The sequence below is a fragment of the Pituophis catenifer genome, unplaced genomic scaffold (genome assembly GCF_029215685.1).
Source record: "Pituophis catenifer annectens isolate HBS135680 unplaced genomic scaffold, rPitCat1.0.hap2 SCAF_1, whole genome shotgun sequence".
Lineage (NCBI taxonomy): Eukaryota > Metazoa > Chordata > Lepidosauria > Squamata > Colubridae > Pituophis > Pituophis catenifer.
In genome coordinates, this window is record NW_027256881.1 from 338,329,600 (window position 1) to 338,346,937 (window position 17,338).

At 39.5% G+C, this 17,338-nt stretch overlaps 1 protein-coding gene across 4 annotated transcripts in view; it reads right to left on the reverse strand.

Moving 5' to 3' along the window:
• Window positions 1–15,319, reverse strand: part of UPF1 (UPF1 RNA helicase and ATPase) — a 34,334-nt gene extending 19,015 nt beyond the window's left edge. For 2 of the 4 annotated variants that reach the window (XM_070944224.1, XM_070944208.1), the window contains exons 1-11: window positions 14,623–15,319; window positions 8,191–8,333; window positions 6,799–6,888; window positions 4,217–4,384; window positions 3,891–4,071; window positions 3,174–3,335; window positions 1,639–1,723; window positions 1,411–1,509; window positions 908–1,016; window positions 651–810; window positions 430–548 (exon numbers count right to left, since the gene is read on the reverse strand). In XM_070944224.1, coding sequence (XP_070800325.1) covers window positions 430–548; window positions 651–810; window positions 908–1,016; window positions 1,411–1,509; window positions 1,639–1,723; window positions 3,174–3,335; window positions 3,891–4,071; window positions 4,217–4,384; window positions 6,799–6,888; window positions 8,191–8,333; window positions 14,623–14,892 — 1,586 coding nt within the window. In that variant the 5' untranslated portion in view covers window positions 14,893–15,319. Of the gene's footprint in view, window positions 1–429; window positions 549–650; window positions 811–907; window positions 1,026–1,410; window positions 1,510–1,638; window positions 1,724–3,173; window positions 3,336–3,890; window positions 4,072–4,216; window positions 4,385–6,798; window positions 6,889–8,190; window positions 8,334–14,622 lie in introns of all 4 variants that reach the window. The other 2 variants (XM_070944215.1, XM_070944198.1) reach the window with 1 other exon arrangement.
• Between the last annotated feature and the right edge of the window lie 2,019 nt (window positions 15,320–17,338).

Sequence of the window (17,338 nt, forward strand, 5' to 3'; positions counted from 1 at the left end):
TGAGGTGGGCTGACAGAGAGAAACTGGCCCAAAGTCACCCAGTCAACATTCATGCCTAAAATGGGACCAGAAATGGGATCACAATTTCCTGATTTGCAGGCCAGCCCCTTAACCACTACACAAAAGTGGCCCTTATTAAGGACAGCACAATTGCCCACAATGAAGATTAACAGATTTATGATTGAGTGAAAAAAGGAACTACAGTCTTAGCCCATCTCTGACCTCTTAACAGTTGCTAGCATATGAACAGCAGCATTTAGACTTTTTGAAAGTTTTGATAGGGTGTCAGAGATGGCAGCTGCATGGTCAAAGTCCCATCTCCTTTTACAAGTGTCACATCCACATTCCAAAGCACAGACCTTTAATCATAGATTACAGTAAATCTATTCTGCCCTCTGGTTGTGAGCTAGCGTGTCCTTTCTCTCTTACCCATTTCCTTGTCTTGCCAGGTGATACACAATTGTGGCTGATGTCACAGTCTTGCCTGTGCCAGGGGGCCCCTGGATAAGACTCAAGGGGCGCTGCAAAACAGTCTTCACTGCATACACCTGACAATAAAAGTAAGGAAGACTGTGAAGTCAAACAGGTTATAAACCCAACACCTGAAACTCTAATTCCAATTCCTGGGTTTGCTGTGGAACAGGACAAACCTGAGAATGGTTGAGATCCGGAAGTCCTTGTGCTGTGAAGCGCTTTGGCAACTGACATTTAATTATAACATCTTCCACCTCATGACCCAGAAGCTTGTGATAGATGTAGCCAGAAACTGATGTTTCATCCACAGCAAATGTTTTTAGGGCACTCTGCATTCTGAAAAAGAGAGGCACAAGTGTGCACTTTGGCACTGTCTCACCTTCCCCCCCAAAAGCAAAATCAAGAGCTGCCCCCTAAATAAAACTGCACCAACCTATCAAAGGATGTCGATTTCCATACAAAATCCACTTGGAAATTGTGAATCACTTCCACCGGGGCACCGACACTACTTCTCAACTCAATTGCAATTTCATCACCGTAATCTACAAAAGCTTGTTAAGCAGTAATTTCAGAAAAATATAAGGCACTGTGTGCCTTCTCATTGCTGCACATAGACTGATGCATAACTTTACAGAATCGTATTTTATTTATTTAATTTATTTATATACATGAAGGCTCATAGTATACTAGAATCTACTACCACTATTAATGGCCTGGAAAGATAACCAAGCAGAGAATTATAGGTAAGCTGAATGTTAATGGAGGCAAAACCAAAAAGTTAAGCATCTTTTAATTTTCTGTATGACCACCACAGTGCAGGAAAAAAGATACTTGTCATTCATAATTCTACTACAAAAATCTGGCAGTAAATCCATTTGTCAGCTAGTACATTCTCATTCTGCATCTTCCTCCATCTTGTGAAATTAAAAAGGATACTATCAGGAACTTTAATCACATGGCCAATTCCTTTCCACAGTGGGGCCAAGTCCCCTTTGTATCTCAGGCAGATCTCATCCCCTTGCATCAAACGCATATCTGATGAGACAGTAAATGACTTTGAATATTTTTTGAAGATAGCACTGTATATGATATCACCTGCCCACTGATTTTTATTAACCCAATCCACTTTTTTAAACTTATAGATATTGCTAATTCCAGTCTGACCTGAATCAGTCTTTGGCAGGGTGAAGTAGGCAATCCTTTTCTTGTTCAAACCAAGATCCCATCTCACAGTAATGTTGTCTTGAGTCTAAAATAAAGAAAGATAATTCTTTGTTTTTTGATTCTTTAACTAGAATCAAAGCTGATCTGGCCTTTTATCTCCTATTTTGTTCCAGTGGTGGATCATTTATGTAAACAGATTTGTAATCTTCTTTGCTGACTTTTTTTAGAAACATGCTTGATTCAATGCTTGCTGGAAGATTTCAAATGCATCAATAACAACAATATTAAGGCGACTGATCAATCTGATTAATTCAGTAATGCTGCTTCTCATTCATAGACAACTGTTCTTTTCCTATTCACCGTCTAGTTGTCTTCTCACTTGATTATTTGCAAATGCACAGAATCCACATGCAGCTTTAGAACTATCAGACTGCCCACTTCTAATCTATTAATAGCCCACCTTTTTTGGCAGATTATATTTACTGCAATGCCTGTTGCTTTCTACTGAAGAACAATACATGCATATAGCAGATCACTCTGTCTGTACTCAGAGACTTTAAGACAGAACAGAATACAGATTAAATAATTCAGAAAAATTTCTTCTTCAAGGAATATAGAACAACTCTCCCAACAAAGCACTTATCAAAAGCAGCTCAACTATAACAAAAAAAAATCTGTAGAAAATATAACACTGAAGCTACCAATAGAGCCCATGTATTCATGATGCTGAAATGAACATGTAACCATTTACAATGCCCAGTACAAACAGATAAGATTGCCTTACAGAAGTTGACATTTCCATCTATCAAGATACAAGCTTAACCTGTCTTATAGTCAAAGCTATGGTTTTCTCAGAAATAATGTATGGCTGTGAGAGTTGGACCATAAGAAAGGCTGAGCACCAAAGAACTAATGCTTTTGAACTGTGGTACTGGAGAAGACTCTTGAGAATCCCTTGGACTGCAAGGAGATCAAATCAGTCAATCCTAAAGGAAACCAACCCTCACCGTCCTTTGGAAGGACAGATACTAAAGCTGAAGCTCAGATGCTCTGGCCACTAAATGAGAAGAGAGGATTCATTGGAGAAGACCATGATGTTGGGAAAGATGGAAGGCAAAAGGAGAAGGGGATGGCAGAGGAGGAAATGGTTAGATATTATCATCAATGCAATGAATATGAATTTGGTCCAACTCTGGAAGAGAGGACAGGGGAGGCTGGCATTCTATGATCCATAGGTCATGAAGAGTCGGACATAACTTTGCAACTGAACAAGTCTTCTGCTTAAAAATTATATCAGAGAAACATAGTAGTAAGTACCCAACACCAACCCCAGGACTCAATGACTAATGGAACTATGGATATGGTTCAAATACTTCAAAATATTTATATCAACTATATTTCAAATGCCTTCCAAACTTATGAATTATACAGTCTTTCAGAAGCTTACTCTCACAACCCCCCCACCACCCGAACATACTGTTCAGTGTCACCAATCCAAACTATTTCAAGGGGCTGCTTCCTTTTATCCATTTTACCTGAGATTCCTTCAATTTCTTGTCATAGTCTGCTTCAAGCTTGACAAGAGGACCAAAGATGTTCTGGTATTGATAAGCATCTTCATATCTAAGGAGGACGTGCTGTGGCTCTTCATCAACCCCAGGCTTTTCCAAGTCCTCCAAAGTGGCAGATGGGTTCTCCTGCAATCACAGACAACAGGATGCTAAACCTAACTTCTCCAGCTGGTTTATGGGAATCCTTCCAAGATGAGGGAACTAAACACTAGGAATATCTTATCACATACTTTAAGTCACAAAGCATGCCCATTTAAATTACTAAATGTAAGGATATTGCAGATAATAACAGGCCGTATCCACCTTTGATAAAAATCACCCAGAAATCCTAATTATATACTATGGGAAAGAATACTGTTGTACAGATTGTGCAAATTCCACTCATTTTGCAGAATTCATCTTTTTCTCATTAGGATGAAGGCATGAATCTAGACAAAGCTTCAAACCCCCAACAACTGGTCTTTTATTCAACCACCTTGCCGGTTTTAGTATTCAAAACTTTAAGAGCATCTTCATAGTCCAAAAACTTGATTTAGAAAGAAACCAAGGATACTCAGGAAGCTTGAATTTTGAACCCAGTATTATCTATCTGTCTGTCCCAAATATATCTGCTTATGTCTTAGATGACATCTTCTAGCTCCTGTTTTCTCTCCATGGACAGCCTGAAACTCTCAAACACACCTTCCACAGTTCTTCGAGTTTGTTAATTTGCTGAGCTGTGATCTGCCGGGCCCTCAGTTGTTCCTGTTCTGAAGGAATTTTGACTAGCCAGGAAAGGAAGCAGCGATCCTGAATCAAAGGCTGCCACTGTGAGCTGTCCCAATTGATGTCCTTTAAGCTGCTCTGGCTGGCACAAGGCTGCCTGCACAATCAGGATATGAGAGAAATATATTAGACAAGCACAAAAAGTATGACTCAATTAAAAACTACATTAAAATATATACTTAGTAGTTTCTTGTGATCATCGTTTCAAATAATTTATTTCTAAAAAGCAAACATTCTCTTACCTGCATAACAAAACGACCACAGAGTCAGCTTTGGCCGGGATGAAGCCAAGAAGAAACACATTACGACAGCCACAATTGTAGCATTCCAAGACGGTCTCGCCCAGAGGACCATCCTTATGAAGAGTCACTTCTTTGCACTTGGCTCTCACAAGATGGTTCACAATGTGACTGACAAAAGATAGAAACATTACAAAACAATGATTGAACAACAAAAGTTTTCTTTGAAATGTAAACAGAAAATTCCTTATTTATATTGGAAAAACAACATGAAGTGCAATTCAAAATAAAAGAATTGGAATGGACCTTGGAGGTCTTCTAGACCTACCTCCTGCTCAAGCAGGAGACTCTATGCCATTTCAGACAAACGGCTGCCCAGTCTCTTCTTAAAAGCCTTCAGTGATGGAGCACCCTCAACTTTTGAAGGCAAGCCGTTCCACTGATTTAATTGTGCTGTTAGGAAAATTCTCCTTAGTTCTAGGTTGCTTGTCTCCTTGATTAGTATCCATTGTTTCCTGTCTTGTCTTCTGGTACTTTGGGAAATAGGTTGACCCCCCTCTTCTTTGTGGCAGCCTCTCAAATATTGGAAGATTGCTATCATGGCACCCCTAGTCCTTCTTTTCACTAGAATTCAAGTAAAGAGGATATTTATTTTATATCCCGTCTTTGTTATTTTTACAAATTAACTCAAGGCAGCAAATAAATAGTGGAGTTAGGTAAACCACCCATTCTGGGTAACACAAGGAACAATGTGAAGGTCTTACTGAACTTCCTGGGAAGATCAATCATGATTAGCAATTTATATCAGCCAACTGATACTGCATGTTCTAATCCTGTCTTACCCATGAAAGCCAGCTGAGTGACTTTGGGCCAGTAACTCTCTCTCAGACCAACCCACCTCACAAGGTTTCTACTGTGGGAAAATAGGAGGAGGAAGGAGTATAGTGGATGTTCAACACCTTGAGTTATTTATAAAAATAATGAGGGAATATAAACAAATAAAATGTGGCAGGTGAAACCTTCCAGAGATATTTTTTTCCTCAAGTGCTTATGCACTAGCACCATTCAAGTTAGATTATTTAACAGAATTTACTTCCAAATGCCTTTGGAAGCATGAGCTACCATAGTGCATAATGCAATTAGCTCAGCTGTTCATGGAAAACTAGCAGCTAAATCGTGTGACACTAATACAGTATCAATTGCATTGGTTGTTGATGTATCTTCAGACCCAATTCAAAGTGCGGTTTTTGATCTTTAGAACCATAACTGCCTGGACCCAGCTTACTCAGGCCATCTACATCTGTATCAAGAGTCTTGCTCTTAAGAACCTTCACAAAGGTCCTACTAATGAAGAGTGCTAGTGCCAGCAATTCGATAGAATTGAAAAAAGGGGCTTTTCAATACAATTCCCATGCTCTAGTACAAATTGGTATGTCCCCCATCTCTGCAAACTTTCAACAGTAGCAAAAACCTATTTGCTTTGCGTTGTTTCGTGACTACTACATGATACATATTGTCTGCTAAGTTGCTAATTTTAACTTGTTTCATAACACAGGTAGCCTTGATCACAATTGGGTCTGGAATTTCCATTAATAAATGAGGCAATTAAGTGAGTCATGCCCAATTTTACCACCATTTTGCTATGGTCATTAAGTGAATCACAGTTATTAAGTCAATCCAGCTTCCCCCATAGATTTGCTTGTCAGAAGCCAGCTGGAAAGGTCACAAATGGCAACCTGACCCGACATGCTGCAACTGTCATAAATATATGCCAGTTGCCAAGTGTTCAAATTTTGATTAAGTGACCATGGGGACACCGCAATAGTTATAAGGGCAATGAGCAGTCACGTCATTTTTTTCAATGCCACTGTTAACTTCAGTTGCTAAATGGTCATAGGTCAAGGACTACCTGTACTTAAGTCAAATATACTGCACAAAAAAATAAAGGGAACACAAGCAGAAGACATCCTAGATCTGAATGAATGAAATAGCCTTATTAAATACTTTGTTCTTTACATACAGTAGTTTATACACTGCTCAAACAACTAAAGGGAACACAAAACTACTGTATGTAATGAACAAAGTATTTAATAAGGCTATTTCATTCATTCAGATCTCGGATGTCTTCTGCTTGTGGTCCCTTTATTTTTTTGAGCAGTGTAGTATTCATTACTGATTCTTAATGCTGTTATTTCTCTATATTGGATTCATAATACATTCAGGGATTGTATTTTATGAAATACTAAAAGACTTTTGTGTACATAATAGAAAACACCTTATGGGGACTTAGCTCTAACAAGTGTGCCCTACTAAAATGTTGGTAAGGTTAAGCCACATTGTAGAAGCATTTTCAAGCGAGACTGAATTTTTGCAGAAACTGAGAAGTCCCATAATTCAACAATAGAGTACAAGTACTTATATTCAATAGGGACCTAAGCTCAATTGGCGCAAGTTCTCCCTCAAGTTTTTGGATAGTTCCTAACAGCGAAAGTGGACCAATTATTTGAATTAGCACCTGAAAGCTTTCTATGTTCATACATTTAACAGAAGTGAATTACATTCACTTTGTGAATGTGCATATTTACCTGCCAGAGGTATTCCCACGTCCATTGCAGAACCACTTCTTGCTGGTGTTACAATAGACCACGCAAGCTGGGTCATGGATGCCACAATAGCTAAGGAAAACAGAGGGAACATAGCTGTAAATCAATTCTATTTCAAGGAGAGGAAATCAATGACACCCACCCATACAAACTGATTAAGGAATTACAAAGACTACTATGTTACTGCTTCTGAAAGCTGGCAGAAACATTACTAACCTTCTGGACTTTATACTATCACAACATGCCCTCTGTGGCAATATAGCCCCTTGTGATCAATGTTGAATATCATAGAATATCATAGAATATCATAGAATGGAATGGAATGGAATGGAATTATGGAATGGAATGGAATTATGGAATAGAATTGAATTTTTTTATTGGCCAAGTGTGATTGGACACACAAGGAATTTGTCTTCGGTACATAAGCTCTCAGTGTATATAAAAATTCATTCATCAAGAATCATAAGATACAACACTTAGTGATAGTCATAGGATACTAAATACTAGGAAACTAAATAAAATATAAATCCTAAAGATACAAGCAACAGGGTTATAATCATAAGCAGGAAGAGATAGGTAATAGGAAGGATGAGAAGAATAATAGTAATACAGTCAGCATAAGGACTGCATCTTAAAAAGTATGTTCAGACATTCAAAATGCATTGTTAGAGAATACCACTTATTCAGCTAAACACTGCAGAGTATGGCATAACCAAACCAATTTAATCTTCCAAGCTTCAGAAAAACAGAATAACAGAGTGGGAAGGGACCTTGAAGGTCTTCTAGTCCAACCTTCTGCTCAGGCAGAAAATTCTATACCATTTCAGACAAATGGTTGTCCAATCTCTTCTTTAAAAACTCCAGTGTTAGAGCACCCACAACTTCTGGAGGCAGTAAAGCATAAATGAAATATTCTTAGAGAGCCAGAAGCAATGTTTTAGAAAATGATCTGATGCACTAAGGCACCTTACAAGAGTCAGATATAAAACTACATAAAACATGGAATAAGAGCATTTAGGTCCAAGAAAAGGCAATAGCAATACCCCATCATACAGATCTTTAATTTTAATAGCTTTAATAGCTAGCATGCTACTTCAGCTGACTGCTAGCTGCAGTTCAAATCTCACCAGGCTCAAGGTTGACTCAGCCTTCCATTATTTTCTCAATCCCAGCATACTTGCCCAGGTTCTACATGAAGGCATAAATATATCCCAGAAGCCTAAGGAGAGAGTCACTAGATACTGGTCCTAGGTTATGATGGCAAAATGGCACGGGAAATGAAAAAATAAATCACTCACTAGCCACAGGGAGAAAGCTTCCCCAGTGTGTTAAATTGATGCTCTGTTCTCATAACACCAGGCTCTACTATCTCACCTGCAGGCATGTACAGGAAGGTCCTTAGTATAGTAAGTGTCTTCCTCATCTTCTTCAAAATTCAGCTCCGCAAGAAGTTGGCTGGTTTTAGGCACATTATCATCCACTGCCCCATTCTGGAGGATGCCATCTGGTCCATTTACCTGGAGTTAAAACAAAACAAAAGTCACATATGCAACTATAATTTATTTTTTTAAAAAGCAAGTCATACAGGCTTTTTTTCAAAAAGGATACATCATACATCAATGCCAATTTACAAGCACGTGTACAGAATCTTGAATTATGTTAAAAAAATATTGTGATGGCCTTTTAAGAAATGATGCTATTTTTTAAACAGAAGTAAATAAGTTTTCTGTACAATAGCAACATTTGGTTCTGATTACTGCCCTTTTGTTGTATTTCCTCTTCTATCAGCAGTTTCAAATCATACATTTTCTTAAAGTATACACAATATACTTTAAGAGCTATGCCACTAAAAGAAAAACAATCTCTTCAAGCATCTATCCGCCTCTAAAATCACAGAGATTTCATCAGGTTCTTCCTTAATTCTATTGCTTTGATCTACCCCAGTCACAAGGCTATCTAGAAAGCCCCAATTCACAAGTTTCCTAAGCAATGATATAGCATCACTGAAAATTTTGAAATCCACCCATAGATTTTATAGACCGGAACATTTTTGCCTGCTAAACAAGCATGGCAACATCTGCAATTGTTTAAACATTTGTCTGGTATAAAAAATTTTGTCTGGTAAGTCAGAGTTAACAGAACTGAAGCAATGGCTAAAGTGCTAACAATATTGACTTATTCTTCCCAAATTCTTTAATCCCCCTCTCACCCTAGTGTGTGAAGGTTAGCCCTTGGGAAAGGCCCCAATTTAGGAATCCTAATCTTGCCTATGCATAATAATGATTTCCTTCAGTAGCTCTCAAGGTAAGTGGCTGCTACCAATATTTCATCTATTTTTCAATGAGAGATTTGACTTCTGCTTTCATCTCTTATAAGTTAAGTCATTCTGATTCAATGAGTGGGTCATCTTGGAAGTCAAATAAATACTAGCTATTTATTTGACAAAAATGACAAAAGGAGAATCTCATTGTTATATTTTTTTTAAAAAAATGTTATATCTTCAATAAGAGATTGGGTCAGATCTTTTAAAGGATTATAGCCTTAGAGAATACTATATTTCAAGAGGCTAATAAAGGAATAATTATCAAAACAATCAACCACTAGAATTATAGGAGGGGGAGAGAATGTGAGGCCAACATGTGCCATCCTTAATGCCAAAAGACCTCCATATTTATCTATCATCTAAGAAATTAAACAAGTGTTAGAATCATCTTTGTGTGGTAAAATATCCCTAGGTACCACATAGGCTATATAAGCATTATTAATTTTAAGTCATGGTTATCAATCTTGTTTGGAAATACCAATTAGATGAAATCACACTAAGGTGTGCAGGATCAATCTACATATATTCATTAATGGTCTTGCAAACCATTTAAATATGTTCTTCAAAAAAAGAAGCCAGAAAAACTTCAGCACTGCACAGTACCATTTTAAGAATCAAGGCCGCAGCAGCAGTACCAAATTATATAAACTTAAATATCATTTTACTTTATTACATATACAACTCCAGTCCACCCATTAAACTTTCTAATACCTTCCCCAAGAAACATTATGATTACTGAAGTTTTTAAAACCAGCATGGACTACCATTCTGGACAAGGTGGTAAAATTGTGTAAAATTTTGTGGCAAGGAAAATTGTGCAATAATGTTTTTTTACAAAGCTTTCCCAGTTCAGGAAAATATTAAGAAAATCAATAATAATAAATGGCTGTCAAATACAAATATATTATATAGTTCTGGCAGTTTCAAAGTTTACTCAAAGTTTTTCAGACTACTTCAACTAAGTTAGGAGAAAAACATGTCATTATGAATAAAACTACAATAGAGTTAGAGAATAGTAATTCCTAAAAGTTAATGCTGCAATTTAACACATATTTACTTAGGAAAAAAAATCAACCTATCTTCTAAACAAATATGTTCCTCAAACACCTACAGCATATGAAGTTTCCAAAATAAGCAAGACAGAACAGTTTATAGAGCAACTTCTTATTGCTCCTTAGGCAGGCAAATCTAAGAAGAGACAGCACCACAAAACTCAGGTATAAGATATAAATACAAAATCAGATATATGGAGACAATGGATGATCCAAGAGAGATTCAGAATGACATCTCTCAGTTTCTAGCAACTGCAATAGCTACAAGTACAAAACAAAATTAAAATATTGTAGAATAATAAGTGATACTTTACTAGTTTACCAAGTAATTCATAAGTTCAAAATTATGCATCAAGCCCATCCAATCTTTAGTCAGAAGACACAGTAATCTGACAAATACATTTTGAGGAATACAAATGTAAGCATATGTAACTATAATTTCTATATGTAATTTACATAAACTATAATTACATGCATGAGCAAGAAAAAACCTGCTCAAACATGGGGCTCACTCTTTCCCTTCCATACAAATAAGAAAAATAAACTAAAATCTAGTTTTTTGGTGAGCAGGTTCCCAATGTGTTGTTGTATATAGTTGATGAACACTTTTTGGTGATCATAGACTGCAGTTAACGTTTTTGAATAGTATATTAAGAAACATGGTGGATAGGGTGGTAGATTTTGGATCTACCAATATAATTAAGTCTATTTTAAGATTCATATTACAGTTTTTATCTAAATAGTAGAGTAGCCCATGTTGGATTGGGCTCTTCAAACCACAAAAAAGGATTTAGTATCACAGATTGCCTATTTCCTTCATGATGAACAGTAGGCTATAAAAACTGCCTGCTTCCCCCCATCTGTTTAAGAAAGCCATAATTATCTTTAAAACAGATTTTCTAATCTTATGTAAAGCTAAAATAAAGAATCTTCTAACTTGAAAACCAACTTATTTTTCCCTGTTATGTTAGGTAAGGAGAGTGGAGAACAATATTAGAGTTCTGAGGATATCTTCTTATCTATCCAGCTCGTGCGAACCGGTAGCGCCGGCGGCAGGAGGCTCTGCCCACCTCTGGGACATCATTATGTCCCATTTTTTACCCTCTGTGCATGCGCAGAAGGCTCTGCACATGTGCAGAAGAGGCATGCGTGAGCGTAGCGAGCAGAAGTGCGCGCATGCTCCCATTCCCGAACCAGTAGCAAAGGTAAGTGGATTTCACTGCTGATTATATGCCATTCAGGGTAATATTTTCAGTTTAAAAAAAAAAAAGAGAACATTTTGTAAAAATATTGCCCTCATGATTTTTAAAGGATTATATCTCAGATGCCTTAGTACACAGCTAATTGATCAAAATCATCCCTTAAAGCCTCAGCATCTGAAGTGACCTACACCAACCTACCCATAACCATGAATATTAACCTATTAGTATAAGAAAGCCACTGAAATAGTTATTTACTTGATTTTCCAGCAGTGAAAAATTCTGGAGAAGATCAAAAGATATGTTGACATAACATGTTGGATAAAAATCTGTGTGTCTAAGTATTTTACTTGCTGGGTTTTCCATTCACATTTTTATGAGCCAGCAAATATAACAATATGCTTAATTCTTTCCATATTAAGGTAGAGGACATGCAGAACTACTATCTATTACTTAGAGAAAATAGCAGAAGTTTTAAGTTTCTGAATCTTGCAAACAGCTGTTGCTAGGTAAATCAAACACCAGTATGTTTATCAGCCTAAAGAAACCAGGTTCTAATTTTTAAAAATTATTTCAAGATTATTAACTCATTCCTAACTTAGTCTGGAGTACTCATATTGAAAAATACTAGAAAACATAGACTGAAAGCTTTCAAAAGCAGCAATAATCCAATTCTCATTCTTTACAGAAATCTTTTTTTCTCAAAAGGATCTTTGAGAAAATCACTTTCCTAGAATAACTGACTGAAAAATTACTTAAATGCGAACAAATTCCCCATTCCAAATGTTCTGACAGCCCTGGCAGGGGAATCTCCTTATTTCCGTATTCAGCTATTCTGTAAGTAGATGGAGATTCTAAGATTGGGATGGGAAATTTGTTCAGATCAACACCAGAAGCCATAAATATTGTGACTATATGTACCTTTATCCAATTCACAGAGCTAACACTCTTGTTTTGGTAGGAGGCAACACAGAAACTAAGCAGCATCAGGCTTGGTTAGCATCTCTCAGTCCTCTAGGGCAAGCCTCGGAAGTAAAACAAACATCCTGGAAGAAAGCAATGACAAGCCACTTCTGTATGGCTGCCAAGGAAACTATTTAAGGAAGACAAAGGTGATTTTCCTTTTAACAGGAAACAGTACACCACCACATCTTATGTTGCTAACACTTTAAAAATACATCTTTCATCATTAGCCAACCTGAAGACCCTTCTTATTAATATAGCAATAGACTTTCCACAAACAGCATATAACTGTTTTTAAGTTTATGATGGGTTAAATTTCAATAGTGAAATTGAGTTTAGAGAAAGAAAATAATCAAGAGTAAAGAAAAGGAATATGCTACATATAGTCTCTTCTTGACCCTGAAGTCCCCAACACATTTGAAAGAAAACCCTCTTCTGGGGAATTAAGCAACCATACTATGTTTTGAATGCCATTCCTATTTTATTCCTATAAGGTGATTATATCTGGTGAAGACACCGAGGTAATGTCCTTTATTACAGCAGTGAAACTACAGAACAGAAAATTCTTAGAAAGGCAGCACAAACCTATGGCATATCCTGAAAACTCACATCTGTACTAAATGGAATTCTATCCTTACAGACATATTCGCAAAACTTCAAATGACTTGTCCAGAACAAGATTATTATACCACCTAAAGGACTCACATTAGAGGAAACCTGACCTAAGATGCGAAACTGAGTAGTACTACACTCTACTCCTGTTAAGCAGAAGAAAAGAAAAAAATGCAGACTAGGAATCATCTCTTTAATAGGGTGGCATTTCCTTGGAAAAAGTGTTAATTATACATGTACACACCTTGCCCCCCAGTTGAGGCCTCACCCAATTACTCAGAAGTTAAAGTACTATCTTATGCTATTCTAGCCACAATACCTGCTATGATAGAACACCTTATCCTTAATTGAGAGATAAATCTTCCCTTAATCTAGGAAGAGCTTCTGTGGGTACACAATCTACTGCCACTTGTCTAAAATGATATTTTTCTGCCTTTTAAAAAATTTGGTCAACCCAGGACAGCAAGCACACTTTATACTCCTATTTCATTACAATGATAAAATACTGCTTTTATCATAACACATATACAGTTTTTCCATTTTCCGAACATATACACAATCCCCAGTTGGGTTTCTACTACTTTAAGCACTAAAAGTTCAGAGTTTAAATCCAGATCTCACATTCTGTCGCTAAGATGATTCAACAAGTCATCTTTACAAGAACTCTTAAAAAGGCAATTCCAAGAAAGTCACAGAAACTGAGAATTTTCAAATCACTTTCTTGGAAACCACTATGCAAATTCAATGCCTCACTGACTTCAATGCAGGTCTTCTGTCAAACAGGTGCACACAATGCTACTTGAAAGTGTACAAAGAAGGTGCTGGTTAATAACAGCTTGAAGACGAATGACTTACACACCAGCCCTGGAATCAAACTTAGTTGCCACCAAGACTCATCGAAAAGCCATTATAATTCTAGCATTCTAACCAAACTATTCCAGATAGCCAATTTTCTCTCACTAAGCTTTGCCTCTTAATCAGGGGAATGAGTTTTGTTTTGTTTTTTTTAAAATTTAGCAACTTCCGCAGCCTGAGACAGTTCGAAAGTCAGTGGCGCAGCAAACAGGTTCAAGGTATCATTGGGCCCTTTTCTTTTAATAAAGTCATAGTTACCCAGCTGAATCAGGTAGATACTCACAACCGGCCACACACATAAACGTACACATATCGGAAAGCAATTCATTACGTACTTAATCATATCTAGGCATTATAATTCTGTAATGCACATTGCCTGCAGATAAACGAGTAGATAAAAGGCTTCATTCATGTCTCCCCATCTGTCTCCTTCCTAGAAAAGGCCACTTTGGGCAACAAAATATGCAACATAGGAGGAATCTCTCTCGCGCGTATTCTTTGCAATAAGCATAAGGCTAAAGTTACAGGCTTTCCTATTAGGCTCTGTACGGCTTTCCTGGGGCAATTTTTAAACAAGCCTAGAATCCAAGCTTACCGAAGCCTTCAGCCTCTTTGCCTCTCCCACTCGGGACCTGCAAGCTGCCCTTTTAACCCGCGCCAAGTGCCACACATACAAGACGTGGACTTAAAAAGTTCGCCTCCCACTCGTCCCTTCCACCCCCCCCCCCACCCGCCGCCTTTGAACTTAAAACACCCTCCCGGCCTGGCGGTTCTTAACTCTCTCGCACTTCGCGGGCCTCACCTGGGCGTCCAGCTGCCCCGGAGCGACGACGGAAGGCGACCCCCCCGCGCCCACTCCGACGCCACCCCCCGGGAGTCCCGGGGTCCCCGGCGCGACGACGCCTCCTCCGCTCCCGGAGCCTCCGCCGGGCGGCGTTTGAGTCTGGCTGGGCAAGGTGAAGTCGGTGAACTCGAACTCGGAGCCTTGCGTGTCAGCGCCCAGCAGTTCGGCCTCCTCGGTGTCGAGGAAAGTCAACGTCTGCGAACTGGGCCCGTACGCTTCCACGCTCATGATGGCGGCGGCGGCCGTCCCAGGTCTTCCCCGGCCTTCTTTTTCTCTTTTCCCCTCACGGAGGAGGAGAGGAGACGGCGGCGACCGCGTTGGCAACGGCGAGCTGGCGGGTTTCCTTCTTTTTCTTGAGGCCCGTCAGAACGAGCGCGAGGCTTATTACCTTAGCCGCGTTCTGCGCCTGCGCAGAACTTTAGGCCTCAACCGTCGACCGAGCCAGACGCTCTAACAACGGAACAGCCAATGAGCGGGCGGCTGACCGTACGCCCGAGAGCCGCGAGCCGAGATGAGAGAAGGGAAAAAGAATAGCACCCCCCTCCTCACTTAGTGCGCACGCGTCTTGCGCTCCGCGCCTGCGCCAACTCAACTGGCTGAGAAGGCTGCCGAGCACAGCAGGAAAAGGAGGCTTGAGAGGTGGCAGCCGCGCAGGTAGAAGCAGCGGGACGAGGGTGGGGAGGAGGGACACGCTCTTTTATAGCTCCGCCCCGGCGCGTTGACGCACACCTCGACTCTCCAATCAAACTCTCATTCGGGAAAAGGGCGGTGTTCCAGAAGGCCAATCAGAACAGAATTCGAGAGTCAAGAGAAGCGGGGTGAAGGTAGAAAATCGATCCACGCGGAAAAGGGAGAAAGGCGGGAGAACACCCGACTAGCCAATTAGGGCGCGCGAATCCAAGAAGCGCGCGTATGAGACAATATATGACAGACGTCCTTTCAACACGCCAATCAGCTTTGCCCCGCCTATTTTGTCCCCGCTTCCTCAGGTTAAAAAAAAAAAACCACTTATAATATGAACTGGTTTTTTTGACCGCAAAAGGCCAAAGTGCCAAACGGTTTGGAATCTCGTCAAGACGTATTTGCTTCGAATAAACTTTACTACTTGTGGCTTTTTTAGCCAGGTTAAACTCTGGCCGAGAAGTTGACCCATAAATTGACGGGGGGGAGGGGGGAAACCCTCCACGACTTCCAACGTAAAGACGTACGGTGCGCGCGGGTTAGTGCACGCGCCAGCGAAATGAAAAGCCCACAATGCGCATGCGCTAGATCACGGGGCGGCGCGAAACAACTTTCATCAGATAGATTAGAAAAAACTTCCTGGAAGCCACGCCCCTTTCCTGAAGAGCCAAGCGAGGTTGTGGGAGGGGTGGGGAAAACGACACGAGGTGAAATATGATTGGCTAGTTAACGCTACAGCGGTGTTTCCTAACTTTGGCCACCTGAAGATAGGTGGACTTCAACTCCCAGAATTCCACAGCCAAGTTGCTAAGGTAGAGAAACAATTAGCAACGTTTAATATAATTTAATGGTTGCTCCCTTTGCTCTCTTATGGAAGGAAAAAGTTAATAAGGCAGTTTTTGACTCATGGCCACAATTAACACAGGAATTTCAGTTGTTAAGTGATGTGGTCATTAATCACATCATCACATGACCAGATCCAATTTTATTATTATTTTTACTGCAGGCATTAAGCAAATTATACAGTAATTAAGCAAATCTGGCTCTCCCCTATTGACTTTGCTTGTTGGGAGCTGGCTGGGAAGGCTGCAAATCGTGATCACAGAACACTGCAGTCATTAACGTGCAGGCACATTGCCAAGTGCCCAAACTGATCGCTTGACTGTGTGGGTGGAGCGATGGTCATAACTTCGAGGACAGGTCGTAAGTCACTTTTTTCAGCACTGTTGTAACTCTGAACTCTTAGACAACGAGGCCTACCTGTAACTGATTCTAAGAAAATAAGACAAAGAAAGGAGTATATTGATATTCTGTACAGTGGATGGATGGATGGATATTAACTCCCAAATTGGGCACTATCCTTGAAAGGGAAAGTGCAACCCTATTCCAGATCCATGTTGGTATATCTCCAGATGTATGGGATCCTTGGAGCTCTCATGAGCAGAAACGTCTTGCAGACGTTTCATCACCAAACAAGGTAACATCATCAGTGTAATTGGTAGGATTGAGTCAAAGATGGTTCCTCTCCATCAAAACCTGCCAAGCCTCAGGTATTTGCTGCCTGGGGAATTCTGGGAGTTGAAGTCCACACATCATAAAGTCACCCAGCTTGAAAAACAGCGTTCTATGTAAATGTGTAGCATACGGTAAGTAATATCATAAAATTTGTCTTATTTTTCATTCAGCAGGAATGGCTGTGGATGGTGCATTTTTTTTCACCCACCATAGTTTTGTCTTGGACATTGTGCTAAAGACTCAATTTTTGTACAGGATATTCCCCCCAGGCCTTTTGTATCCAGCAAGGCAAAGTTGCTGTCTAAGGTGCTGAAGCTGTGTGATGCCAAAACCCACCTTCCCCCCCCCCCCCCAGCCAGGCTGTCCATTTCCAAACGGGCACTGTAGTTCAGCTATGGGGAAATGGTTTCAATCAGAATAATAAATAAAATATTCCAGGGAAATGTTTTAGTTCCACTCATTGTTTTAACTGTCTTGA